Source organism: Mus pahari, chromosome 20 (assembly GCF_900095145.1).
Source record: "Mus pahari chromosome 20, PAHARI_EIJ_v1.1, whole genome shotgun sequence".
Lineage (NCBI taxonomy): Eukaryota > Metazoa > Chordata > Mammalia > Rodentia > Muridae > Mus > Mus pahari.
The window spans coordinates 47350015-47372094 of record NC_034609.1 but is presented as its reverse complement, the minus strand read 5'-3'; the positions used below and the strand labels follow the sequence as shown (position 1 = coordinate 47372094).

General features: G+C 48.4%; 1 protein-coding gene across 1 annotated transcript in view; it reads right to left on the bottom strand.

The window, feature by feature from the left end:
- Galnt2 (polypeptide N-acetylgalactosaminyltransferase 2) overlaps nucleotides 1-7100 on the bottom strand; it is a 109778-nt gene extending 102678 nt beyond the window's left edge. The window contains exon 1 of the mRNA XM_021220167.1: nucleotides 6856-7100. Coding sequence (XP_021075826.1) covers nucleotides 6856-6978 — 123 coding nt within the window. The 5' untranslated portion in view covers nucleotides 6979-7100. The remainder of the gene's footprint in view (nucleotides 1-6855) is intronic.
- Nucleotides 7101-22080: the final 14980 nt, after the last annotated feature.

Genomic DNA, 22080 nt, shown 5'->3' with positions numbered 1-22080 from the left:
ACTAAGAAAGACCTTTCATCTGGGGCCCACTGATTTTCCAAAGCAAGGCGTCAAAGGTCACACCTGGGCGAGCCTTCCTGGAAGATCTCAGAAGCCACTACAGCACTGCTGACTGATAGCCACTCCAGCTGCTTCCTCTGCACACCGGGAATCTCGAGAGACACTTGGGAAGAGAATGACAGGGACAGACCCTGGTACCACTCTTTCAGCCAGTGCAGCGTCAAGGATAACTGCTGCTGGTCAGGCTAAAACCTGAGGGTAAGAGGGTAAATCTGACGCTAGACGGGAAGAAACCTGAGATAAGGTGAGCAGCCTGCAGCTGCCATTAGACACTCCTAAGCACACAGGGCACAGGGTGCCTCCCCTAAGTCACCACCACAGTAAGGGAAAGGACACTGTCAACCAAGGAAGGGGTCTAGGAATCTCGGGGAGTCACACCCCCATCCTGACAACAGGAGGCGGATGCCACCACAGCCCAAGCGATTGTCTACCCACAAGCTCTATAACCCTCGCAGAGCCTCTTGCCTTTCCGACCCTTCATTTTCTTCAGTACAAACTTTAAGGACAGATGCTTTAAGGACACACATGGCATGCAGTGGGTGCTAAGCAGGTATCTATTAGATTTTAAAACTTAGTAGTCACATACGTACCCCTAAAGGGGGCCCACCGTAGAACTCGCCGATTGGCTATTTCCTTCTGAGACGGCCCAGCCACAAAGCTGCAGCAAGAAGCGAAACAGTTACTAGTACCCTCCTGAGCATGTAGGTCAGTTCTGCTCCATGCCATGGTAGGATCTGGTATAACCTATGAGGGTGCTGCACCCAGTGTGCAGAGGTTGGCAATGCTGTGAGCCTCCCACAGTGGAGGGGGTGGACCCCAAAAAGCTGAAGCCTCCAACCACTGGCCACTGCTAAGTCACACACTACAAACCAATGGCCCTGATCCACCCATTTCCTGGCATTCCTCTACTTTGGGAGAGACAAGAGCTGCACACCTTGAAGGAGGTGGCCAGCAAGGTGGCCTGGAGGAGACTGCTCACTTCACGGGGCGTTTCTAGGAGGAAGGGGCATTCACCAGGATGACAGCCTGCAAGGAGAGGCTGGGCCATGGGTGACAGGGTCAGCTTGGCCAGAGACAGCCACCGTCCACTGAAGTTTTGTCACATCAGCCTCGGGATGGCATATGGCTCCTAGGAAAGCCCAAACTGCGGCTCCAGAAATGAGAGTTCAAGTAAGAGGGCCTGCTTTTCCACATTCCCAGCCCCTGTGAATCACGGCTGTCTACATGTCAGCCTGCTGACACGAAACCCAATCTGTGCAGCACGACAAATGCTTCCTAGGCCCACACTACGGCACAAGACTAGGTATGGACATGCCGGCTTTACAGTACAAACCATGTCGGGAGGATGCTGGCAGACCCAGACCCACTCCAGGATGGGAGCCTAAAAAAAAATCAAACCGTCTCAGCAGGCGAGCTGACTGGTGTTGAAGCCTGATCCCCCATCTTCCTATTCCACTCCAAATGGGCCCACACCACAGTCTCTGGGAAGAGAGACAGAAAGGCCTTGTAGACTAAGGTATATTCTCCCAGGAGAACCTCTGAGGCTGGAGCGGGTCCCGAATACAATGCTAAAGCCAAAGGCCAGGAGGTCTTCCCACCCAGAGAGAGCAAGGTCAAGTTCTGCTGTGGTGAGCGTCTCAAGTACATCAGAGTAACAGTAACCATCCAGGCAGGCAAGCTGCCCGCCTGGCCCGGCCAGTTCCCAAGTTCCTTGGGCAGCCTTTGTGGGAAGCACTACTGAGGTTTTGCATCAAAAGAGACCTCGGCAGGAAGGAGCTGAGACCATGTGGGTAGACAAGCACTTCTGCTCAAGGCAAGGCCAGACCTCAAGTCACTGACAAGAGGTGAACGGTCCACCACTCGGTACCTGTTATGACAGGGAAGTGGGCACAGGAACCCTAGTGGGTGACCTTAGCTGCTCTATGTGGAAAGGGGGACAAGAGGGAGACTGACTTTCTCAACAATACAGGGGCAGGTGGGCAGGGAGAGATAAGCAACTAGAGCCTGTGGGGCTCTAGGTGCATAATTAAGACAGTGGCTTGGGCTGGAGAGATGGCTCAGCGGTTAAGAGCACGGACTGCTCTTCCAGAGGTCCTGAGTTCAATTCCCAGCAACCACATGGTGGCTCACAACCATCTGTAATGGGATCTGGTGCCCTCTTCTGGTGTGTCTGAAGAGGGCAATGGTGTACAAGAAAGAAAGAAAGAAAGAAAGAAAGAAAGAAAGAAAGAAAGAAAGAAAGAAAGAAAGAAAGAAAGAAAGAAAGAAAGAAAGAAATCTTAAAAAAAAAATACAAAGACAGTGGCTACCAGATACACACATGACTCCCCTCTGTCTCACCAGCAAATCTCAGTGTCACCATCAAGCCGCGCTCTCAAACAGGCTGCACAGGGAGATAAGGACCTCAGGGAGCGGGCTGGGCCATAGCCCAGGTCCCCCCCTGGGCATTTAGCTGAGCCTGCAGGAGACTGTCCCCAGAAGCCCTCGCAGCCTTCCTGGCCTCTGTCTGAGCCTCCTCGCAGTGACCAGGACTTTGAGCAGAGGCATCACAGCAGCCGTGGGTGGACATCATATTCCTGAGGAGCAGCAGCAGGGAAGCTACATGCATGTCTGTCTCTCACATACCCCTCCTTAGATACGAAGAAGAGGAAACAACCCCATCCCTTATCCCCGACCCCCACCCCACCTCACCCCAAAGGCCCTTTCTTCCATCAGACTAAAAGCCTGTCCCTGCTCCCAGGCCCTCCGCACTCTCACCCCACCACAGCTCGCCCGCAAGCCGAGCAGACTGATGCCCTAGCTACTGGTAAACAGGTTTTCACCTTTGCTGGAGGGTCCAGGGCATAACTTGCTATCTTTCTAGTGTTTGTAGGTCACAATCTGTGTCTAATGTGTTTGCACTGCCCTGGGCAGCCACAACAGAATTCTGGAGCAGGGAGCTTTATTTCCCTTAAGGAGGCTTTCCCACCCCCACCACACCCTGCACCATTTTTGGAACGGGGTCTCATCCAGCCCAGCCTGGCCTAGGCTTGAAGGTGATATGTAAGAAACCGTGACCTTGAACTCCTGATCCTCCTGCTTCCACCCCTAAATACCAGGATGGCAGGCCTGTGTCATACTTCGTGCAAATGGCCTTTCTTAGATTGCACGCCTATCATTGGTACCCTTCCACAAAGGTCAGGATACTGTGTGGCAGCCTCTTGTCAGCCTTAGATAAGCCCAGCTACTCCTCCTAACCAGGGATCAGGGAAGGGTGGGGAGCTTGGAGCCCATCCTGCCAAGACTCAGGAGCAGCTCCAGGACTCTAACCATCATGGACTTTCCCCTCAAGTCAGGGTGCACACCTCACCCACTTTGGCTACTGGGAACCCCATTATGTCACCACAGCTGGGTCCAGAGCTGGTGTCCCCAGGATTTCCCCACTAATGACTTATTAACAGAACCCAAGGTTCTGTGCAAATCCTGAAGGAACCTTGCAGACCTGTCCCTCAGGAGTACACAAAGAAGACACTGGGGTGCACAGTTTGCCAGAAACAAAAGCTTCACAGGATTCGAGCTCACTCCATTTTCTGGGGCTAGGGGATTCTTCTCTCGTTTCTTTCTTTCCTTCTTTCTGTATCAGTTATTGATCACGTACTAATAGCATATAATTCTAAGAAACTAAAAAGGATAAGCAAAGCCATGGTATAAGGATGCTACTCTCCCAACATTGATGAGAGAGCAGAGAGGCAGAGATGAGCAGCGACTGAGGAAGGGTTACTGAGCAAAAGAAAGAGATGTCCCCGGCACCACTGGGGCCACCTTGCCATCACCGTCCACTTGTATGCCTAACTTCTTACTCAAGGTGGTAGTGGTCCCCTCCACATCAGCCACATGAACAAGTGAGCCAGCCAGCTTCCCATGGGAAGCCCTCTACAGGACAGCATAGTCCCTTCTCTGCTTTTAGAACCTACTGTTCTCCCAGTGAGTGTCCCCCACCAAAGGTCCCTCCCCAATGCTTCCTGCCTAACCGCCAAACACCTGCACCTGAGGTGCCAGCTCCCAGGAAGAACAGTACCTCAAGCTCTGAGGCAGTCCATGAAGGGGCCCTCAGTCTCTCAGCTGAGCTCAGACTGAGAACCGTTCCTGTTGCTTCACTTCAGCCAGAGGCAGCTTCCTTTCAACAGAAATCCCTTCCCTCCTATGCAGCGCCATCCACTGCCAGCATACCAGGGCCCCAGGGAAACTTAACGTGATTAAAATTTTAAACCATTTAAGATGCTCAAAGGAAAGGCATTCTTGAAGTGCAAATCATCAGTTTAGGGAGGCAAGAGTAAATATGGCAGGGGGAGACACCTATACAAATGAAATGCAATTTTAAACAGTATGCATAAATTGCTTTAACTCGGAGCCTCGGCCCTGCGGAATCACAGCACCGAGTCCCGGCTTTAAAGCAAATGCTGACAGCTGGTTTTCAGCTCCTTAGTTCATTCAGTCTGTAGTCTGAGGTGAGATGACTTCCTGGGTTTTGCTAAATGGAGAACAGTGGTTCTCAGACTTGTTGTTTAGCAGGCAGGGCACACAGTGCACAGCCTGGCCCGGCTGCTGAAGCAGCAGAAACCCTAACAGGATGCCCTCAGACAATCCCCAAAGCACAGCCCTGAAGCCTGGGGCCCCTTGGGAATGAAACAGCAGAGCATGAAGAACTAACTAAAGGTGGAACAAGAGCCTGCTGTGATCGGCACCAAACACAGAAGAAACGCCGTCTACTTATCGCTGAAAAAAAAAAAAAAAAAAAATCTCCGGGCTCTCAGTAACGCTGCTCTTCTTATCCTCACACTCATGCTGTACAAGCTGAAGGAATCGCACATTTTCTCTTATCAAGGGGATGAGCTAAATGTGGGGAGCCTTTTAGTGTTTAAACCCAGTAAGGGATTCAAGACGGCACTATACAGTTTGGGGGCATCCTCTGCCTCTCTCGGGATCCACCTTGCTACCTCAATGGGAGCACTACTGAAATTTCACAATCTACTGCAGTTTTCACACCACTTCCCTGCCCTGCAGATCACTAAACCATGATACTGAGCCAGGACTACATTTTATGGCTCACTGACAACAGAACCCCAGGTCATCGATCTAATCTTTCTATAGGGTCTCCATCAGATCACACCTAAAGCTTATACCTCTTAGGCATCCAGACAACTTTAATGAGGAGACCAGCCAACTGCTTGCCAACAGACACCCCCAGAGGTAGGGTGGCACCTCTGGGAGGCTGATGCCACAGGTGCCTTTCTACATACCTGTGCTGATCCAGGGCTTCCTCTTTGTGTAAATGGGAAAAAGCATTGTCAGCAGCCAGGCTATTCCCAAGGTGAGGGAAGTCCCCTGGGGAAGCAAAGTTGTACATACCACACTTGCTCAGAGTCACCATGGTGCTCAAAAACCTGGCTGCTGCCACCAGCCACATGTACTAGACTTAAAACCTAGCAAGCAGGGGCTCCCAACACACCAGCCATTCAGAAAGCAAGGCTGATGAGAGTCAGTGTCCACCCCACACAAGCCAGGCACAGGGAAACACTGTTTCCACGTTCGTTACTGACAATAAAAAGGAATCATGAACCCCTCCCAGAGCCAAAAAGACACTTCCACCTCCCTCCATTCCTTCCTCCCTCCCTCCCTTCCTCCGTACCTGCGGCTAGGAATAACTTGAAGATGCCAGAGAAAAAGGGAATCAGCCTGTGTGCCTTTGACATTCAACATCTGACTAGGGGTAAAGTCGGCTCATGGGCAGTCCATCCTACTCAAGACCCTACCCGCTAGCTCCCTAAGCCGCCGTCTACTTTCATTTCTGGTCGTGTAGTGTTACTCAAAATCAAAAAAGGAGGGCTACAATCTTTGGAAAATATAACTATATTTTGAAGCTCGTTAGCTAGTAAAACATCACAAACCCCTCCGGAGAGAATCCAACACAAGCCCAGACAGCACCAACCAAGGCAAGGATCTCACGCTCGCTCAGTGTCCACTTGGTACCCAAGCCGAGATGACTGCCGATCAGAACCTGTAAGCTCTAAGCCCCCGGACTCACATCGAACCCATCAGAGACACACACCGAGGAGGGACTTGGGGTTAGGAAAAGCAAGCGCAAAAGGCTAGGTAGTTCCCGCCGCCGTGAGCGGCCAAGGGCCGAGGTGGGCAATGTAGCAAGTAGGACAGGGGGTCTGGCAGAACCACGGTCGACCCCATTGCCAGGGTGCTGGATGAGGGGGATCGGGAGGAATCACGCCTCTGATCGCTGGAGCACCAGGGTTCCAGCCCGACCAAGGTCCCCAAGATCGTGGCGCAAGACACGAGGGTCGCGGGTTCCAGTTGGGCGGAATGTGGCTCGGGGAGCACCGGGTTTCGGGTGACAATGATCCCCAAGATCCCGGAGCAGGGAGTGGGGCTCCGGGGTGAGCTGGGCGGAGTACGGAGCGAGGGGCAGGGAGTCCGGCGGAAGGGAGTCCCTATGATCCCGGCACAGGGAGTGGAGCGCAGTGTCGCCAGCGAGATAACAGCCTCCAAGATCCTGGCGCAGGGCGGTACGTGGCTCCGGGTGCCCGCGCCCCGCGTGCGAGAGGCAAGTCGCTGCACCCAGAGCCCCGGGTGAGCCGGACAGGGCCAGGGCTCGCGCCGCTGGCCTGAGGGCCCGGAGAAAACTTGAGGCGCGCGTCCCGGCCAGGGTCCCCACGGCTGCTGCCCGGAGCCGGGGAGCACTCTCCGTGCACGGTGCCTCCCCGTTGCAGGCCCGGGTCGGCGCACAGGCCTCGCGGCACTCACCTTCCTGCCGGCGCCGCCCCCGCCCGCGGCCAGCGCGGAGCCGCCCCCCGAGTACATGTAGTAGGCGATGCCCAGCACCCAGAGCAGCGCGAAGCACAGCAGCATCCGCGAGCGCCGCCGCATCCTCGCTCTGGGCGGCCGCCGGGCAGCCTGGCGGCGCGGCGGGCGGAGCGCGCGGCGGGCGGAGCTCGGGGCGGCGGCGCGGGAAGACGCGGCGCTCGGCGGGCGGCGCTCGGCGCTCGGCGCCCGGCAGGAAGCGGCGGCCCGGCGGCGGGGTCAGGGTGCAAAGGGCGACCAATCGACGCTGAGGGGCGGGCGCGGGGGGCGGAGACGAGTCTCCATGGCAGCGGCGCCCCGCCCACTGCGCGCCCCCGGGAGTGGCAGGTGGAGGCAGCGGGCGCGGACGCGCGGTTCCCTAAAGACTTGGAATGGTCCAGTCTGCAGAGGTCGCCCGGCCCGACGTCCGTCTGTCTCATTTACTATTTGGGCAATAGTGGGTTCTTGGGTTTTTATTTTTTATTTGTGCTTTCTCTTTTTTAATACAAGGTCTCATCCTACAACCCAGACTGACCTCGAACTCGCAGCACTCCTTTTGCATCAGACTTCTGAGTCCTGGGATAACAGGCATGCACTGCCCTGTGGTCTGAACAAGACTAAGACAGGGAAGGTAGATTTCAAGGAGCTTGCTTGTAAGGATGACCCTGCCTGCTCTTAAAAGCAAAATGGAATGGTGATGGTTTTAAATAAACGTGAAAAAGAAGGGAGATAGATGGTAATTTATGTTTTTAAATCTTTTCGGTTTTTATTGGTTGCTTTCTTGAGGGAATGAGGTGAGCATAGTAACCCACTTAATAGAGCAGGCAGCAGCGAGTTCTCTGACAGCAGCTCTGGTGACTGTAACCTTGTCCGTGCCCTTGTGACTCTCTAAGTCCCTGTGTCTGGAAAAGAATTTCCAGTACTTGAGAGCCTGCAAATATTTCTGAGATCTGCCCACACTGCAGGAGGAAGGGACTCCCTGGGCGGCAGCCTGCCCAATCCTGAACAAAGAGCTCAGCGAGCCTTGGGCTACCAGGATTCTGAGCCTCACCTGAACGTCAGACTTCTCAGGAGTGAGAAGGAAAGGCCTTAGTTCCACCAGACACCCCATTCCACCAGACACCCCATTCCACCAGACAGACACCCCATTCTGCAGATGCCCTTCACAGAAGACAGGTTTCTCACACCGTAAGGAGAAGCTCTGTTCCAGGTACTAGAATCCCAGCACTGTACTGACCAGAGAAGAGATTTGGAAAATACTGAAGAGATGACAAGCTTGAACACACCCAAGCGTCTTCGGTAAAGTCAGATAAGTGGGAACAACCATTGCCCCTCAGCGGCCTGGTAGTGAAGGGGAAGCAGGACAAACCCCAAAGAACAGGAAAGAGAAGAACGGCCCCTCCCCCAGCACAGCATCAGCATCATCAGTTGAAAACTGCAGAGGACAGAAGAGAAAGTCTCCACCCAGAGCCCTGCCCCCAAATGCTTCCTATCTGGGAAGGCAAAGGACAGCAAAACTGTCACAGCAAAAGCAAAACGGAAAGTTAGTCATATTGCTGAGTGTGGAAGAGGAATCCTAACATTTCATCTGATTTTGTTCCCCAACACACACACACACACACACACACACACATACACACACACACACACACATTGACTGATGGTGGTTGTGTCACCTGTAATCTCAGCACTCAGGAGGCTGAGCCAGGAAGATTGCTATAAATGAGAGACAGAGAGACAGAAAGAGACAAAGACAGACAGAGATTGAGAAAGACAGAAAGACACAGAGAGAGAGACAAAAGAACAAGAACAAGGAGGAGGAGGAAGAGGAGGAAGAAGAGAAGGAGGAAGAGGCAAAGAAAATGGGGAAGAAGAAGAGGAAGAGGAGGGGGAGGGGAAGGGGGTTAAAGAAATGATAATTATAGTCTGGAGAGATGGCTCAGCAGTTAAAGTACTTGCTTGTGAGGACCAGGAGTTAGAACCCCAGGAACCCACCTAAAATGTGGACAGGCTTGGTAGCCTACCCGAGATACTGTGCGTGGGAGGTAGAGGCAGGTAGTCTCCAGCGCAAGCTGACTAGCTCAACAAGCTGAGAACCAGCAAGCTTTGGTATAAGTAAGAGACCTGTTTCAGTATATAAGGTAAAGAGCTGTCAAAGGCCAGTCCACAGGTCAACCTCTGCCTTCCACACACACACATGTATGCATGTATGACACATCCCCACCCAACAGGAACATGTAAGCTCTGGCCTTTGTGTGCATGTATGAATACATACACAAACACGCATATACACATGTGCACACTATACACACATACACACCCAAAAAGAGAAGGATGGGGAGGAAAAAAAAAAGATCAGGAAGGGAGGGAGGGAGGAGATTGGAGATGAGAAAAATAAGTTAAAAGGTTCAGATATAAGTTGTTGATAGCCAGGGAAGAGGAGTCAAGTCCATTGAATTGGAATCCCTGAGAAGGAAACTTTAAAAGTAAAACAAAGTTGATATTAAGATGTTAATATCTGAGCCGGTGGTGACACACACCTTTAATGTCAACAAGCAGGAGGCAGAGGCAGGTAATCTCTAAATTCAAGGACAACCTGGTCTATTGAGAAAGTTCCAGGACAGCCAGGGCTACACAGGGAAAGTCTCAAAACAACACTATTATCCTCCGTGAACACCCCAAAATGTTCATCTCTGCTGGGGTGTAACTCAGAGCTAAGTCCTTACCTACCATGAGCAAGACTCTGGATTTGAGCCCAGCATCATCATCTACTGAACATACTTTCCAGTTTAGTATCTCTCAACAATTTTCATCTGCAAAATACTCCAGGAGTAAAGGAAATTTCAACACTACACATCAAAGGTGAATTCCACACACCTTGGGGGAAATGGTGTGGAATAGCCAAGACTTACCTTAGCGCTTGTAGTAGATATCTCTTACTTAAACCAGCAGAAGGCCTGGGTGCCTCAGTGCCTCAGTGGACAACGTGTTTGCTGTGCAAGCATAAGGAGCTGAGTTCAGATCCCCAGGAAGTCTGAGAAGGCAGTGCATGCATGACTGCACTCACAGCTGTTCCTCTCGGGGTGGGAGATGGAGACCGGCGAATTCCCAGAAGGTTGCAGGCCAGCTAGCAACAAAGAAACCAAATCTCCAGCAGGGTGGAAGGTGTGAACCACACAGGAAGTAATCCTCTAATCTTCACATGCATGCCATGACACACACACTTACACACATACATATCACACCACACACACACACACACACACACACACACACACATTTAAAATTCAAAGGCAAGGAAGACATAAAGAGGCAGCAGGCAGGATCACACTTCCTAAGAGAAATTCAAAACAGTAAGGCAGCAAGGAAATGCATTTACACAGTGTTCAAGGCAAGAATGCTAGTCAAGGACCCCACAGCCGGCCTCCAGGCTCATGGGCTACAGATAAACAGGTATGGACCAAGTGTGAAAGCTTGAAAGCCCCACACCGTAATTTTTTCAAGTCCGACTTTTAATGATGGTTCTTAAATGCTTTAACATCCCTTGTAGCCTACCACCTACCAGAGGTGGTGGGAAAGAAAGGATATGGGAGAAGTGGACCTGTTTAGGAAGGTTCTTTGGAGTAACTCCTGTCTGTGTTGTCTGGAAATCGGCAGTTCGGCTCACAAGTCAGCAGCAACAGCAGCCTGATTCACTAGCAAACACTTCACGGATACACCAGCAGTCTAGTTTAGTGGAGTCAGGATAGCAAACAGGAATCAGTAACGGTGGCATGACCTAGCAGAGACAGCCAGGCCTCGGCCTCTGCACAAGTCAGCAGGAGGGACCAGGTGGAACACTAGGAGAAGTTCTTGGCTGTGCCTCTCTAAGGGAAGCAAAGATCAGAGAAGACTCGAGACCCACAAGTGTTGCACAGCTAGCTCAGCCCCCGCCACCGTTGATAGAGTCCCATTTATACCCTCCAAACATCCCATGTCCTCCACGTGCCTGCTTAGCATATATGAAGTTCCATCTCAGCACTGTATAAGCCATGCATGGAGACATTTCTACAACCCCTAGTACTTTGGGGACAGGAGGATCACTGGGGCTTACTGGCTGCCAGCCTCACTCCAGGTTTAGTGAGCGAGCCTGTCTCAAGGAAGTAAGTCAGAGAGTGACAGAGCAGAATACCAGATGTCCTCTGGTGGACACATGTGCGTATAACACACACACACACACACACACACACATACACACACACACACACACACATTTTTAAAAAGTGATTGAACTGGTCAGGTTTGACTCTGTTTATCTTACGAAAATAGAGATGTCCACACATGGCAAATTGAAGAAAATTATGTCCATATACGTAGATTAAGGAAAGATATTCCTGGTATTTAAAAAACTTAAACACTAAGAGGGGGGTTCTCTAAGAAATGGGAGAAGCTATAAACAATTCCCAGTAACGCTCCAAAAAGAGCCTGTAAGTGTGTGCAAAGATGTTAAGTTTCACTCCATTTCAAATTAAAACTACAGAGATACTATTTATCCCTCCACAAACTGGCAAAAACTCAAAAGCTTGACAAAACACTGTCAGCAAGACTATAAAAAAGAGTAAGGCAGACTTCTGTGAACAAATACACAGTGATTTCCAGGACATGCTATGATACAAAAAAAGCAAGTGTCAGAGAGCATTATCATATGCCATATATATATACATATATATATGTATGTATATATATATGAATGAAAGAAAATAAGAAAACATAAATATATCTGCTTGTTTGGGTAAAACACATACACACTAATGATGAATCCGAAAACAGTAAGATTTGTGAGCCAAAGCTGGGTATAGTGTCTCATGCCTGTGAATTGCAGCACTTGAGAGCTAAGGCAGGAGGGTTGAGGGCAGCCTTGGCTACATACTAAATTCAAATCCAGCATGGGCTATAGTATGAGACCTCTGCCTCCTTAAGAAAGAAAGAGATTGGTGAGCCACAAAGACTCCTAGAAAAAAGACACATGCAATGGGAGGGGCCACCTCTCTGAATCTTTTTCTAAGTCTGATAATGATCTACATGCTCAAAATAAGAAATGAGGGAATGCAGCTCAGTCGGGAGAGTGCTCACTTTGAAGGCATGCCCTAGGCTCCAGCCTGGCACCACACAAACCAGATTGCGTGGAGCATGCTTGTAATCCCACCACACAGGAGGAGGGGGCAAGACAAGCATGAGCCCAGGGGCATCCTCTGCTACATAGAAAGTTTGAGGCCATCCTGGGCTACATGAGATTTTGCCTCAAAAAAAGAATTATACAAAGGCAAAAATAAAGCACTGGAGAAGGAGAGGAAAATAAAAATGAAATCCCAAACCACACATCTGAACCCAGCTGTTGCCAGTGATGAACATAAAGGGACCAAAGAATAAATGTTTGCCCTTCTTTAGTTTTTGCTATGTAACCAAGGATGACCGGACACCCCTGATCTTTCTGCCTCTGGCTTCTCAAGTTCTAGGATGGTTAGTATGCACCACCATGCCCAGCCTCTTTGTAATGTTTAAACAAAGTGCTTGGACTTTATACATCTCAGCCTAGAGAATAAAGAACTACAAAGAGTTTTGACCCTTCCTTATATTGTCTTTCTTTCTCCAGAGTAACGGGTGTAGAAATTAAACTAATTTATTCATTATGTCATCCAGCAAATGGTAAAGCTGTTGTTTGGGGAATTAGGAATTTCATTATTTGAGAATAAAGAAAGGCAAAGAATGTTCTTACAGACTAGATTCAAAGCTAAGGGGGAACTCAACTTCACACACATCCACCCCTAATATTCAAGCAATGAAAATACACACATACATATGTGTGTGATTATGTGTACAGATACAGATTGATACAGATAGATACAAATGCAGATATAGATACATGTGTGTGTGTTTATGTGTATAGATACAAATAGATACAATATAGATACATATATGTGTGTATTTATGTACACAGATACAAAAAGATACAGATATAGATACATATGCGGGCCTTGGTCAGTTGCAGCCAGCAGTCATGAGCATACCTCCCACCCTGTAGTGGTTGGTGTTGTCGACTTGACAGACTCTTGGATCACCTCAGAGATCAGCCTCTGGCTATACCTCTGACCATACCTCTGATGTATTATTTTAATTACATTAATTGATGCATTAAGACCTATCTTAATTGTAGGCCTCACATTCCTTGGGCAGAGGATCTGGGTGTGCTCACAAAATGGGGAAAGTGAGAGAGGTACCAGAATGCATTCAAGCCTCTCTTGCTTCTCGACTCCCTCAAGCTCCTGTTGCTGTGGCTTCTCCGCTATGATGGACTGTCAACTGAACTATGAGGCAAACAAGCCCTTCCTCCCTCAAGTTGCCTTTGTCAGACTGTCTCATCACTGCAGCAGGAAAAGAGACCAAGTTGTGCCGGGAGCTACATCCCCTGAGACCATACCATACTCCACTCTAAACACTGCTTCTGTGGAGAAAGGATTGGACGCTAGACCTGGAGAGTACTGGATGCTACACCTGGAGAGTACTGGATGTTTCTGGAACATCTCACTATAATAGAAAGTCAAGAAAGACAGAAAAAAAAAAAGAAATGTCACAATGTCAGGACAACATGGGGGGCACTTTGCAGTACCAGCTACCCCTACTAAACCTAAGATGCTCCCTTCAAAACATATTGAAGAAAATCTAAACCGGTGAGCTCATACTGGTCACGATGAGTAAATATGTGAAGAGGGAAACCCTCTCTTGATGACATGGGAAGGAATGGGGTGTCGGCCTCTGCAGCAGACACACAGAGGTGCTGTGGAAATGACTCCGTGGATAAAGTGCTGAGTGCACTCACATGGAGACCTTGTTTGGGATCCACAGCATCTATACAAAAGGCCCGATGTGCTAGCACAGGTCTCCAATCCCAGCACCAGGAAAACAGAAATAGGAAAATCCAGGGGCTTGCTGTCTGGCCAATCTCCAGGTTCAGCGAGAAACCCTGGCTCAAAAGTTAAGGCGGAGAGGGCTGGAGAGTTGGCTCAGTGGTTAAGTTCATTTGTTGCAGAAACCCAGATGGATTTCCAGCATCCACACTGAGATTCACAACCAGCCTCAGTGGATCTGGGTACCATGGGTGAGCTTTCCATGCTATTGCTACAACTTCCCTGTCATTTTTAAGGCATTTGCTTTGAAAAGTAGTTTTAGTCGCTGGATTCTGACAGCTTCATTTCAAACGGGCAGAAAATAGAGACTATCTGTTAGGGACGCACAGCCTGGGTCTCTCTAGATGGGAGATGCAGTGTGTGGTTTCCATACTTGTTGCAGGTCAAGCAGTGAGTGCTGTTGCTCCCCTGGCAGGGCGTAGCTCTAGAGCTGTCACATACAGTCTAATGTTTTCATTCTGGAAGCCCAAAGGGCTTTGCTCCCTGACTGTATAGTTGTTGGGTAGAAACAGCTATATGTTTTTAGTAACATGTGAACATGGCTCCTGTATTGTTGTTGCTGGCTCATGGACTACTCACTGTATCTGAGCCTCAGGGTCTTAAAACTGTGAATCAAGAAAGAATGTGGAAGCTAGGCACTTTGGAGGCAGAGGCAGGAGGATCTCTGAGTTTGAGGCCAGCCTGGTCTACAAAGCAAGTTCTAGGACAGCCAAGACTACAGAGAGAAACCTTCAAAAAACCTGAGGAGGGGAATGACAGAGGATGAATGTAGAGATCATCAAAAATTTGGCTACAATAAAAGCTTTCAAAATGCACAATGAGCAAAAATTCAGAATCAAATGTGTAATGAATCTGAGGTGTTTCTGGCTGTGTTTGGCCATGTTATGTCATGAGACTTCACTACAGCCCTGGTTCTAGACACAAAGCACATGCGTGTGTGTTGTGCACAATGTCAGCACATGCATTTGTGCTGTGCATGATGTCAGCACATGCATGTGTGTTGTGCACGATGTCAGCACATGCATGTGTGCTGTGTACGATGTCATGCCAGTTAACAGCAACCAAAACTGGAACACCTAGGCTCAGGTTCAAGACTTCTGTGTGCTACGAACTGAGGTACATTTTTTGTAATCCAGTTTTCTGACTCAGCAGACACACGATGGCCTAATCACAGGGAACAAAGACTTTTAATATTTTTCTGCCATCTCTCCCAGCACGTATCAAATTGGTGTGATCTCTGGACTGCATCAGAATGTTGATTTTAAAAACCGGCGTTTGAGACACTGACTTGAGTTTCAGTTAAAAATTTGTTAAATGAATTTTGGCTTGGGGTTAGGACTGAATTTCCAACAATTTCCTCAATGTCTCTAAACATACTTATTCCATACTATACTATGTGTTCATATGAAGCAGCGTTTGTAGCACTGACAATTATAAAATTAAAATGTTGATGAACTTTGAGAAACTCTGAGGATGCTCAGTGTCCTAAAGTATCAAATATCCTGCCAACATCTAGTCTTTTAACATATTAATCTCATTAGCATGGAACTTTTCTCTTTGTCTTTAATAAGTAGTAAAATTATAGATGATAGATAGATGGAGAATTGTTTTCAAGTAAATTTCTTTACGATTCATTATTAGCAAATGTTTGAATTGTATACTATTTTATAGACAATCTCAAGTAGAAAGAATTGAAGCAACCCTGATCCGAACCACGAGGAGCCTAGATAAATGAGCACTGTGTGGCAGAGACTTTTCATAATGGTTATCTGGTTTTTTTTCCCTAAAATATTGCTATGGAGGAAGTAGATACAACTATGATTGTTTGAATAGAAACAAAATATATTGTGGGTATAGGAAGTGTAGGAGTGTGGGCGCACACACCCCTGCGGATACCAAAGGTCAACCTCAAGTTGGTTGACAAGGTCTCTTACTGGAACCTGAAACTCACTAATTTGGGTAGGCTGACTGGACAATAAGTAATACAGTTTCACTAGACTTCACTGTCCCCGTGCTGTGATTTCAAAGACATGCCACCACACCTGGCTTTTCCCCTGGGTGCTGAGATAGAGCTCAAGACTTCAGACTGACTGTCCAAGCCCTGTCTCTAGGCTCTGGGAACAGAAGACTATCAAGCACAGATACTGAGCAATCAGAATTCTCCCCCCTTGGAATCTAAACCTTGGAATCAAAAACCATGAGGCTTTTGTCAAGCTATTAAAATGTCCTTCCCAGGTGTTGCCGTGCTGCCAGCAGCTGCTGTGACCAGAGCTCATAAGGAAGATACTTTAACGTCTCGCTGTTAGTGGCTCTTAGTGACACAAGGCATGATGGTGACCACCCTCTGTGCCTGCCCAGAAATTTCTAGACATGTACTGTGAATGAGAAATGCTTTAATCACCAAGGTTTAAGCTAAAGAATTCCATCACCCTGAACCTGTAGAGAGAAGTGACAGTCTCACTGCATGCTGGGTGCCAGTCGCAGACAAGGTGGTCCCTATTCTAGCTTGTTCTTAGTGCAGTGTGAGGCTAAGGGTGATAGAGCCAGAGAGTGTAGGCTGTGAGTGAGTGCATGGCCACTCTGCACTGCTCACCTCTACTGTTCGGCATGCTGACCAGAGAGACCCGGAGCTAGTGCAGGGATGTGTCCAGAAAGGCCGACAGGCTGTACAATGAAGCTGAATGTACTTTCCACAGACAAATTGCTTTTCGGCAAAAATAAAGGATGCTGAATCCCTTCTTTCACCCCAACTCTCTTTGAAGCACATTGAGAAAAGTTACTCTATGTGCTAGAGTCTGAAACCACATGGGCAGTGTCTTAATCAGGGTTTTCTATTCCTGCACAAACATCATGACCAAGAAGCAAGCTGGGGAGGAAAGGGTTTATTCAGCTTACACTTTCCACGTTGCTGTTCATCACCAAAGGAAGTCAGGACTGGAACTCAAGCAGGTCAGGAAGCAGGAGCTGAGGCAGAGGCCATGGAGGGATGTTCTTTACTGACTTGCTTCCCCTGGCTTGCTCAGCCTGCTCTTATAGAACCAAGACTACCAGCCCAGAGATGGCACCACCCACAAGAGGCCCTCCCACCCTTGATCACTAATTGAGAAAATGCTCTACAGCTGGATCTCATGGAGGCATTTCCCCAACTGAAGCTCCTTTCTCTGTGATAACTCCAGCTTGTGTCAAGTTGACACAAAACCAGCCAGGACAGGCAGTAGTTACCCAGTCACTGTCCCCCATTCTTGGAGCCCTATGACTGGAACTGTCTGGCAGGACAACTCTCATTAGATGGATCTGCAGCCTCTTGGGAGCATAGAAGCAATATTGTTCCCTGTGTGAGGGCTGTCAGGTCACTGAGAGTGTCAGGTAAACCCCCCACACACTGGAGAGATGCTTTGTCTCCTGACCTTTCAGGTAGTCTTCTTGGAGCCTCCCTAGGTCCAGGGTTGTGGGGAGGATGTGGCTGGAAGCTGAATGGTTAGTGACATGGCCCCTCGTAATTCTGGATTGCTCTTTTCTCACCGAAGCATCCAGGCCACAGGGCAAATGGGCATAATATGGGAACCCATCCACAACAGCCCAACATTCTGGTGGCAGAGGGCGGGTCAGCAAGAGCAGGGCACAACAGGTTTTCTTTATCAGAACATTCTGGGTCCTGAGAGGCTTCAAAATAAAGACTTACAGACTTCTTAGTTTCTACTGTTTTGGTTTGAGATAGGATCTCAGTTATCTCAGGCTGGTTTCAAACCCTTCTTTTAGTAGAAAATGACCCTTGGACCCCTGCTCTTCCCACCCCCATCTCCTGAGTGTTAGGGTTACCACTATACCCAGTTTATGTAGTACTGGGATTGGAACCCAGTTTTTCAAGCATGTTAGCAAACACTCTGTTCATTGAACTAAGGGCCCAGCCTGAAAATGCCCTATTTATCACAGATTCAACAAAAATGTATGGTTCATAGACATGTATCATATGGGAAGGAGACTAACGTGCCAGGCTGAAGGCCCCGTGAGGTCTGTACGTTAGGTTTTGTCTTGGCCTCTCTGGGCTATGTTCCTTCCTCCTGGACATGTGGCAGGACCCTGCTGGAGTAAGGGTCTTCTGATCTACAACTAGACAGAGTAGATTCTCAGGGGGTTCTCTAGTTCCACTCGTCATTCTTGCTCCCCTGTGGCCACCTTTGCTGTGTGCTGAGGGTTGGTCTTCCTGTCCACTCTCTTCCCAGCTGTGTTCAGGACTCCGAGCAGTTTTGCCTCCATGGTGCCCCGAGATCTAGGTTACTCTTACCTGGGCTAGGAATCAGGGTGCCAAAAGCACAGCACTCTGCGCATGGCCACATTCAAGGATGCTCTGCGTATGTCCACATTCAAGGATGCTCTGCGCATGTCCACACTCAAGGATGCTTTGCCTGTGCACTTCCTTTTCTGTACTCTGAAGCAGAGTCCTCCCGGCCATGGGGTAGCATCCCTCCAGCATCAGGAGACTCTACTTCCCCTTGTCCAGTTGCAGGATGCCCCGAGTTTATGCAGTGGCCTGCTTTTGGAGATACAGCCTCCATTTCCCAGTGGACTTAGGCTCTGACTGATTCAGAGAGGTCTGTTTGCACCCTCTGCTTTGTGCTTTATGTAGTGATTGTTCAAAGTGCTGAGCCTTCCTGGAGGATGAGGAGATAAACAGCCATGGAGGCTTTAGGCTGTCATTGTGGAAACTACCTGCCTGAGGCTGAGCAAGTCTTCGCCAGCCCAGAATCAGAGAATGTGACTGGTCTGTGTGAACTCTGAGATGTGCCTCACTAATGGGTGTGTATGAACCAGACCAGAACTCAACATAAGGTTGTCCTTGTCTGTCCCCAAAGCAAACTTCTCCAACTGGAGAATGAGTGGAGGGCTTTTGGGTTATGTTTTGAGATGGTTATTAGTTCCTTGGCTGGGTCAGCATTACTGTGGTTATGCAAAAAAAAAAAAAAAAAAGTCCTCATTTTCAGGAACTGTGTGTTGGCGTATTTGTGAGTGAGATGTCTTAATGTCTGCATCTTACTTTCAAATGACCCAGCAAAAAAGTATTTATATTTATAGAGAGCCTTGTGAATACTACAGAGAGACAGAGAAAGAAAGAGAAAATGCAAGTGGAGACATTTATTGTTGAGTCAGGCAGAGAGCAAAATGGAGCCACCTCTCTTCAGTTCTCAAGTCCTTTCGTCTATGCCGTCAGCATTTCCAAGTGAAAAGTTAGAAGAAGAAAGTAAAAGACAAAGGCAGGGAATCTGGTGAATAGCTGCAATGAAAATAATTACAATTTTTACTGAAAACGAAAAATCCCAGACATCGGGGCCAGACAGAAACATCCGGCTGGCCCAGCTGGCTGTCAATCAATCAATTATTTTAACAGGTGTTTATTACTGGTCTGTGCTGGGCCTAGAATGTCTGCAAATAACGAGAGGGAAACAAAACTACACACTATGGGCTTCTTGTCTTTGAAATACTGATAACCAAATTCAGCTCCTCAGAACGCTTTGCTCTGCTTAACATGCCCTTGTCCAGGTAGAGGGGTGGGGGAGGAAGTCCGAGAGAGGAACCCACCAACATTGCACCTCTGTTAGCAAAGGAGTCCTCTCTCCGAAACTGATCCAGGGTGACCCAGAAATGATCCAGGTTGTTTCAGGATTCCAGAAAAGATGGGTTTCATGGAAAAAAAAAAAAAAAAAAAAGCCCTCAGTCAGACCCTAAAGAGGTCCAGCATGAACAGTATGTCCAGAGGTCTGAGGCAGAGAATAGCGACCACCGTGGTGACAGGAAAATGAAGAAAGCATTTAGCCTCTGCATGGTGGTGATAGTGGAGAGCCCTGGAGAGAGGGGCTGGAGAGGGGCTCCATAAAAATGGGCCATGCCACAGTTGGTTCCAACCAAGGATCAGGCAGTGAGCCCAGAGCCCCTCAGAAGCCTTGGTAAGAGGTTTTATCCAGAGCCATGTCAAAGCAATTACATGATCCGTTTAATGGGGTAATTACCTAGCACATTTGTTTAAAGTGTTATGGAGAGGGACAGTCCCATACCAGGCACTGAGAGCTGCATCTACTAAGAAGCTCTAACTTCTCGCTTGGGCCCAGGATGAAGCCTGGTACGTCTGTCCTTACTGGATTGGTATCTCCTATACCTTGGGTCACTTGCTTGACTCTGTATGTGCATGTTAACCCCTCAAAGAGTGTCTGTCTAGCCTACATCACCTTCCTTTAAAGGCTGACATGAGCCATTGTCTCGAACTTGCAGTCACCCATTCTAGGAACAGCAGAGTCTCAAGGACAAATAACCTTGCCATGAAGGCAATTATCTATGAGGGTGAGGCTTCACCAGGAACAGAAGTAATCATTTCTTGAGAACCATTGTCCCTTCAAGCACTAAGGACTCCCTTAGATTGCAAAGCTGAGATAAGATGGGCGGGCTCACACCTTGACCAGGACTGACTAATCATACAGACCTCATGCCCCGCCTCCACTCTTTCTCAGTTTAAATCTAAAGCTCCTGTTAGTGCTTTCAAAGACAAACTTGGAAGCCAACAGACCTTTTATCTGTTCCCTCTTCCCCGACACATGGATTAAATCTCCTGCTCTCTGCCTTGTGTTCTGCTTGTCTCTCCCACTGCTGTAAAGGAAAGGTGGCCGAGTCCTGCCTAGTGCGGCTTACTACAGTTAGGACTCTTGCCCAGACTCTTGATAGGTTACAATTCCTGAGCGTTTCATTGAGTGGCTAAGGGTAAATGATTTAAAGTATCACCTCCATTGAGACGCCATAAAGATAACTGCAAGAGCAGTTACCAAGTATCAGTCAAGTTCTAGTCTGTTTTGTTTGGTTTTGAATTTTTTTTTTTTTAAGATTGTTTTTTTTTTTTTTTTTTTTTTTTCCTGCTCCCAAACCCTGGCAGGCCTGCAAGTAGCTAAATAAACTAGGTTGGGCTCCAATTTTGGGTGAACCTCCTGCCTGGACCTCCCAAGTGCTCAGATTACAGGTGTGGTCTCCTATGCCAACCCTAAATTTCACTCTGCATGACAACAATGTATCAGTAGAGAATGCAGAAGACAGATGGGGCCTTCCAGCTGTGTACACAGCAGGTGGGTGGGATGGTGGCTTGGTGAGTTAGGAGGCTCAAATTCTTCACTAAAGACTAAGGACAACCCCTGGATTCATTTACATTGTAGGAGTCAGGTGCTTGGGAACCAGAGATACACATCTTAGAGATGCTGCACCATTGTGTTGCCTAGGGCAAAGATGGAGAATTGGGAGACTGAGAAGTCCAGACTGCAGAATCTGCCCCAGCAGTCCTTAAGCATAATCACCTGAGACAGACAGACACCAGCTATGGAAATAGTGACATGCAGCTTATGAGCAGGCAGCTTGCTTAGAACAACTGACACCACTGTTCTTCTTCTTTTTTTTTTTTTAACATAGTTGATTTTGAAGTAAATGAGTCTTTTTTTAAGCCCTGAAATATTATTATTATTATTATTAAGATTTATTTATTTATTATATGTAAGTACCACTGTAGCTGTCTTCAGACACTCCAAAAGAGGGCGTCAGATCTCATTACGGATGGTTGTCAGCCACCATGTGGTTGCTGGGATTTGAGCTCAGGACTTTTGGAAGAGCAGTCAATGCTCTCAACTGCTGAGCCATCTCTCCAGCCCGCAAATGAGTCTTATTGCAGATAAATTTATAAACTGATAAACCAGCCCTTCTCTAGGGCCTCCTCTGCTGCTGCCACAGGTAGAACCTGTACAGAAACAGAGATTATGGTGGTACATAAGTGTCCATGCTGGACAGGGACAATGAAGAGGTCAACAGAGAGTTGCTGGTGCCATTGAGGGCCAGGGATGTGGCTCTGTTGGCCAATCGCTTATCTAGCATGCTCTAAGCTTCAGGCTCTATCCCCAGCACTGCATAAGCCAATGATCCCAGCTCCCTGAAGATGGAGGGAGGAAAATCAATAGTTCAAGTTCATCCTTGGCTACAAAACCAGCTAGAGGTCAGTCTAGACAGTATGAGACTCTCTCAAAAAAAAATGGAAACATGGGTTGGTGAGGTGGTTCAGTGGGCAGAATTAACCTGAGTCAGTTTGACTTCCAGGACCCACATAGTGAGGGGAAGAACTGACTCTCAGAAGTTGTCTTCTGACTGCCACACGCATGCTGTGGCATGTGTCCATCTTCTCAGCCACCACCACGTATATAAATAAATGCCATGGAGACAATGGGGT